Source organism: Nuphar pumila, chromosome 3 (genome assembly GCF_984573655.1).
Source record: "Nuphar pumila chromosome 3, dmNupPumi1.hap1.1, whole genome shotgun sequence".
Taxonomy (NCBI): Eukaryota; Viridiplantae; Streptophyta; class Magnoliopsida; order Nymphaeales; family Nymphaeaceae; genus Nuphar; species Nuphar pumila.
This window is the reverse complement of record NC_143251.1, coordinates 92,702,668-92,710,246: the sequence shown is the minus strand read 5'-3', so window position 1 is coordinate 92,710,246 and position 7,579 is coordinate 92,702,668. Positions and strand designations below refer to the sequence as shown.

Here is a 7,579-nt window from a genome sequence, read left to right as displayed (position 1 = left end):
GTCCTTTAGCCATGATTTTTATCGCCGCTAACAACCTTTAGCGACGATTTTTATCGCCGCTAATGCTCTTCTGCGGCGGCAATTTAATTGCCGCTAATTCCCCTTTGGCAGAAAAACTCATCATTTTGACATTTTTTTTGCACATGACCGTCCATCAACGTGATGGATGGCCAGTGCGACTGACCACTGATTTAGTTCCTAAGCATTTCGCAGCTACCAATTTTCCTATATATGAATCCAAATATATTTATCAGATCCAATTAGCTATTTAAGCTAGTTGGATCTGGAGTTAGTTTTAGCTCTTTCTGTTCAAATGTAAATCTGGCTCCAAATTCAATTAGGTTGAATCCAATGACGCTTAGATCTGAACTAAGTCCGAGCAGCTTACATCTCTACCGTAACCCGATGCATATTAATTCAGAATTGGGTCCAAGTTTTAAACCTCATCCAAAACCAGGTCAATGAAAAGCGGACGTGAATCCAATCCGAACGACTTAAACCTGCCGCATCTGTAAGTGGCAGTTCATAAGGACTTGGGATTGATGAGCAACCAGCAGTGTTCAAGAAAATGAGCAGCCATTCTTGTAGCAATCAGCATATACATTCTTCTTTATCCCCTAAAAAAAAAAACAAAAAAAAAAATCTATAATGAAACATTCTTTGCCTGGACATCTTGCACTCTCATTTGCTAGCATTTACAAATATGAAAACATTCTTTACAACTCAATCATTTTATGAGACAAACAAAAGCATGAACAGAGTTGCTGTCCCATCTGCTAATTGACAAAATTTCAAGATTCAATAGAAGCTCCGAAAAGTGAAGACAATACAACATATAGTGTGGGAACAGCACAACTTTGTGGCAGCAACTTTTGGCCCCTCATGGCAGCAGCTTTGTGGCAGGAGACAAGGTGAGGTTTAGAAATATCTCAACAGGACTTGGAGCATAACCTCATTATCATATAATCACATCCTTAAAGAGAAGGTAGAAACATGGGTCTAAAAGGAAAGCCTCAAGAACATTTTGTTACCTTTACCAAGTCGCACTATCCCAGTAGGATTAGTTGATTGCCTGACTGCATTAATGCCTCAAAGGACACAAGCCAGTGATGTCACGGGAAATGATGGCCCACCAAACATGGAAGAACCAACTCAGCAGCATCACCAACAAAAATAAAAAAGAATTTATTAGGCACAACAAAAGAGAGCCTATAATTTCATAAATAAGAAGCAACTGATTCAGGAACTCAAACTTGGGATAACATTTGCTACCCTAGTGGGTAAGGAACCCCTAGTTGGAACTCATAGAAGGAGGTTGTTTCGACCAAATCTGACATCATGGATTGTTTAGCATGGTCAAAATAGTAGGAATGGACCCTTGGGTCATAGTTTTTTGACTTAAAAATATGTTTTCTGAGGTTTGAAAATTTGGTACATTGTAGGCTGTTGATTTTTCAACCCTTGTAAGATCTGACCCTAAGGTCAGTTTCCACTAAACTTAACATGTAAATCACATCCGGAGGGGAGGGTTAGATGTGCAAAAAACTGAAAAAAAATTAAAAATATTATAGTTTTTCACTTGAGGGTTCCTTTACCCACGAGGGTAGCAAAACATTACCCCCTCAAACTTTGACCCAGCTTTTTTCCAATGACACGGTGCCATCCCAGTCAAGTGATCCAACTGAATCAAGTTGCAAAGCCTGAGTTGGGCAAGATTGTTTCCAGCTGCTGCCATCATTGAATCCAGCCATCTCAGACGGTTCAATAGTGATAAATTGGGACCGTAAACTGAGTTCCAGCCAACTTCAAGGATTGACCATCGATTTTGAACATGAAACAAAAAGGCATACCAGAACCACCAAGATTTCTGAGGTCCATAGAAGCTTGGCTCCCCCTCCTCAAATGTGCAGCTGCATATTGGATATGCCAATACTGTTGCAGAAGTGTTCTAAATCCTTTCAGTGATAAGGTATATGTAACTAAAAGCATATTCATTTTTTTCCAGTAAGTCAAACAGTAGTAGTTTTGAACAGATAGAAAGCTATTTTAATATTTCTCATAAATATGATATGGTACACCGACTGATACACAAACGGTAGACAGTAAGATCAATATCATCTTCACCGTCATAAAATTTTAGCAAGTTATGCAGAAAGTCCAAGGCAAGCATATCTAATATCAAGACTTTATCAAAAAGCAACTTTCAGCAGTTCATCTTGAAGCCAAAGCAACCAATGCATAAAACCCAGTACAAGCTTGCTTGACACTAACATGAAAAAATGAGAAAACAACAACAACAGAGTACAGTGGCAACATTAATTTTAAGAGGCCACAAGCCAAGACTTCATGAAAAAATTCATATATAAAATGCTCCCCAAGTCTACTTATGTAAGTTATGTATTACTAAGATATCATGCAACAAAATATCAGGTGCACAGATTGTGGTGGCAGTTGCACAGAGCATGTGCCTGAGAAACGAGGGCACACACATGATGCTTCTAAACAAGGAACATTTAAAGTCATGTACAGGAACATGGTGAGGTTTACTTTAGTAGTATCAGACTTCAAACATGAATTGACTTCAAAAAGAGCTTTTATGCAGATCAAGGTCCTCATGAATTTAGAAGAACTCAATTGACCCTAGTAAAAGAATTTTTCTTACATAGTCTGTAGGTGTCTCATCAAATTGGCAGGAATGATAGAGCAATTTTGTAAACACGTTCTAAAAAACATCTGTAAGATAATTCAGTGGGTAGAACACGTATCTATGGTGTTTATGCATTTCAATGAATTAAATAAAGGGCACCATTTTCCAGAAAGAAAAAAAGAAAAAGGAACATCAGATCAGTCTGAAATCAGCCAGGATTTCATATTGAATGGTCTTACTAAATAAAAAAATATCAAACCATGCATTTCCTAAATAACAAAAAGAAGACCACTAATAGTAATAATAATAAAAGCATAAAAGTGACAAATGAATATCATAGAAAACAACTCCTGAAAATCCTTCAAGTCATTATGCAGGAAAGGTTCTAAAACATCTACCTATAGAGATTTGTTCAAATATGAGACAAATCCGGCTTCACAAATGCAACACAGTAGAGTGCTTGAAAATTGGTACCTATTGTGGCAAAAAATTTGTATCAGGAGATAGATCAGGCATATGCTTTAAAAGGTCACGAGTGGCTTCCCACTTTCCAGCTTCCCAAAATGTGTGCTCAAAGAATTCTCTAACATACATTGGAGGGTAAATTCCTTTAGCAAGCATGGAGCTTAGTTTTTCATATGCAGCTTCCAACCGACCTGCTTTACAGTGATTATGTAAGAGTGTAGCTTCCATCTTTGCATGCAATTTCAATGGTAATTCTACATGGCCATGTTTCCTAAGAAGGTTGTCCACTATAGTGTAAGTTTTAGCATCTGGGCACCAACCCAAATCCAACATCTCACTCAACAATTGATAAGCTGCCTCCCAATTATTACACCTACAACATCCATGTATCAGTGAGGTGTAAGTCATGCTATCAGGAGCACACCTTTTCTTGTTCATGATGCCAAAGAGATTTTCTGCTTCTTTCAAATTCCCAGCTTCACATAGTGCACATATTAAGGCATTGTAAGTTTTGAGCTTAGGATTCAATCCATTAGAAAGCATTCTTCCAAACATTTCACAAGCTTCATCAAGCCTGCTAACCTCACACAAAGCTTTGATCACAAATGGGTAACATTCATCAACAAACCCCGATCCTCTTTCCTCTACAAGCTTTAAGATCTTCATGACTTGATCCATTTTTCTCAATCTACAAAGCCCTTGAATAAGACCAGTCAGAACAAACGTGCTAGGAAGAACACCCTTATCGCAAAACCGCCAGAAAATGTCAACAGCAGGATCCAAACAACCACTGCTATTCCTAACAGCAGGAACTAATATGCTAACAGATCGATATATATCACTGATCCTAACCTTCTCAATCCGTGAGTCGCTCGCACTTGATCCACAAAATTCACCAATGAACCTATTGATTGCACTCCTAGTAGGGACTATTCCAGCATCCCACATCTCATGAAAGATCTGTTGGGCAACTTCTAATCTACCAAACTTGCACAAACCAATAATAATGTTACTGTAAGAATATGCATCCGGGCATTGAATCCTCCGAAAAATAGAAATGGCAGTATCAATGACACCCATTGATCTACTACCTTCATCCACAGGAGCCCTTTTACACAACACATAGAGAACATTATTGAACACCATACTGTCCGGCACGAATCCGAATTCCAATTCCATCTCTTCAACCAAACACAGAGCTTCCCGAATCCTCCCCTGCCTACCCAAGAACCTTATACAAATAGCGACGGTTTTAGGCGTAACAGAGCCCTTATGGGACAAAACCGTCTTCAGAAAACACTTGAGATCATCAAACAACTTTCGTCGGCCTAAAAAATCGGCCATGAATTCAATCACCTGATCATCGAACCGGAAGCCCCATTTGAATCCAACCCAAGAGAAGAAACCCAACGTGGTTTTCCTCCCTAAGCGTCTATAATTCATTAAAACGCCCAAAACCAAATCGGAATCGTATTCTGAAACGCACCCATCAAGCAAATGATCAAAGTCTGGGTTCTGATAAAGGCACAGTAAGGAGCATACCCTTTCGACGTCGTGACGAGAACCGGAATCCGGTGGGGATTTCGGCGAAGAATGGCGCAGAGAGTTGCTTGATTTGGGGAGGGCGCTGCTACTGAGGCGCTTAGTGGGGTGGCTGCAATTGGGTGTATGGATCGAAGGTAGTGGGGCTTTCTCCTGGTTTTGGGGTGATGGGAGAGATGGGAGAGTGTGGGAGAAGGAAGAGTAGAAGGGAGAGCAGATGTTGGTGGTGGTGGGGTTCTGTGAAAGAGAGAAGAGGATGCCATGGAGGAGCTTCCTTCTTATCATTGGCAGGAGTTGGGGAGGTGGGGGTTGTGAAGTGAGTGAGTGATACTCCCAGTGAAAGAGGGAGAGAATCAAATGGTTGTTCCTTAGGTACTAGGCAGAGATAGTCACACAGCACAGGGATGCAAACGGTTCGGGTCATAGTTGATCCGAATCCAGATCTGAACACCATGCAACGGATCTGAGTTCGCATCCCAAGCCAAATGTGAACACTATGCAACAGATCCGAGATTGGATCCATATCTGAATCAGATCCGAAGCAGCATAGTTAAACCTAGATCTGAATTTGATATGATCATATTGGATCCAATGGGAAAATGGTTGAAACAAGGCTTCTACATGCAAAAAGTACAAATGGATTGGATTTAGAGAAAAATCCTAATAGAGATCTGGTAGGAGAATATACTGATTCAAATCAAAATCTGGATACCAAAATGTCTGAAGACTATGAATACATAAGTCCCTGTCTGATCTGGATTTACATTCTGACATTATTTTAAGATAGAAATACTAAAATAATGTGGGGGATTTGGTTCGAAGATCCGACCTAATCACCTAATCCTATCCATTTACACCCTTATTAGTAGTTCTAAAATTATACGTGAATAATGTATAAAGATTCGGACACGGCACTGCAATTCAGCCATCAGGAAGGTTTTATTATTTATTTTGATAGGTAGGAATGTAAACAAATGGCGTTTTATCCGATATCCGACAGAATCTGTTTAGATGGATTTGGTAAGCCAAAGCCCTGTTTGATTAGAATCGGATGTAGATATGGTTTTGATTTTTTGTTACTGAATTCAACAGATATCTGGATTTGACGGACATCCAAATCCGATTACATGTAAAAAAACAGATTTGGTATGAACTTTTCACCATCTGATTCTGAATTGAGTCTGAATCCATTTAGCCAACATACAATTAGTCCCATATGGTATTGGTCACATCTGACTGAATCCAAACCTTACATTCCCATTGATAGTCAAGCTGGGTTAGGCAGACCACCACCCCCCCCCCCCCCCCCCCCCCCCCCACCTACAAGAAAAACATACAGGAAGTTACAGATCATCTAGAGTGGGAATACCAAATTGGAAGGCTTGTCTTTTCATATTCTTGAACGGTTGAAGCACTCCCATTTAAGCTCAGTTGTGAACCCTGCAATTACAAAACTTGAGAATCCAAGTACAATCAACGTGGGAGAAATGCATCACCTTTTTTTTTACTAGGAGAAACTGTCTCCGGCGCATAGACCTAGCCACACTGGCTCAACCTGCCGTACTTACGGTCGCTGTCCTGTCAGCATAAAACTTCGAGGGCTTATCCCTCGACCCCCAAGGAGTCGCCAAGCTTCGGTTTACGCAGGAGGGTGACATCCATGAGATTTGGAGGAGGCTGTCAACAGAAAGCTGTAGCCATCCAGGGGGTTGTCAATGGATTGGTTTCTTATTCAATTAAGATATCACATCCTACAATGGATGGATTTGCCTTTCTTAAACAGAAGGAGTCTACGAGAGTTATAATTCAATTATACGAAGTGTTTACAGTAAAATTATAAAACTACTCTCCAAACTTATAAAAAAAAAAAAAACAGTTTCAGGGCCTAACACCTCTGAACCCACACTTTACAGGAGCCCACCCCTTACAATCCCGTCAACAAAGTTGAATCCCCGGAAATTAGGAATTTATATTTAAGTAGAAAACAGGTTCCACACTCCAGCGCCAAGAGGCCACGGTTTAAGCAGAGTTCCTCTAGTTTTTCTCATCTTTAGGTCAATCCAAGAAGCACCTCTTGTTTTAGCATAAGGTTTTCAATCCTCAAACCCAGCATCTAACCAAATTTTAGCAACCAGAATATTTGCCACCACAACTAGCAAATAAGTGCAATAAAAAAATCATTAAATTAAAATACTTGATTAAAAGGTTTGCATTTAGAAAGACAGATAAAAAAATATGGCACAAAAATTGAATTATCAAAAAAATGGCAAATAGTACAATTCGGTTTTAGTTTTATAAGCCAAAGCCCCCCCTTTGTAGTTTTTGAAGACGAAACTTCAACTGTTTTTTTTTTGTCGTGGCCTTGTAGTCTATTTGCAAAATGTTCCCAGACTTGTGAGATTTTATAAATTCTTCACTATCTTTTGTGCTTAACCCTTGCAAAGTCATCCCTTGGGTTAAGAGCCATTCCCATCCTTTGACTGCAGATATTAGATGCCAATAGAATTCCCTAATTAAAGGACCATTTTGCAAAAAAAAGTAATTAGTTAGGGATGATTTCGAAAAAATAAACAAACAATAACACTTTGGCCCCATACAAAAGCATGACTTCGAGAAAAAAAGAGACATAAAAATAAGGGATGGATGAATATGCAAACAATCAAAATATAAATATTAACTAAAAAAATTAACATAACTAAATGAAAAGCAATGAATAAAAGAATTCAATATTCAAAAGATTGAAATGGTGAAAAATTAAAAAGTCTCAAAATATAAGAATTAAAAACTGAAAGTATTAAAAAGTTTTATAGCAATTCAAATTTCATAAAATAAAAAATTAAAAGTTAAATATTCATATATTAAAAACAAATGAAAATTCCAAATATCTAAGATAGAAAAATTCAGAATTGGAAATTAAGCATAAAT

General features: G+C 38.6%; 1 protein-coding gene across 1 annotated transcript; it reads right to left on the bottom strand.

Moving 5' to 3' along the window:
- Positions 1-698: 698 nt before the first annotated feature.
- LOC149843133 (uncharacterized) lies at positions 699-4,939 on the bottom strand. The gene is made up of 3 exons (XM_090000839.1): positions 3,122-4,939; positions 1,851-1,932; positions 699-1,076 (listed from the first exon to the last, which is right to left on the bottom strand). The coding sequence occupies exon 1, from the start codon at positions 4,937-4,939 to the stop codon at positions 3,122-3,124; it is 1,818 nt and encodes a 605-aa protein (XP_089856965.1). The 3' UTR covers positions 699-1,076; positions 1,851-1,932.
- Positions 4,940-7,579: the final 2,640 nt, after the last annotated feature.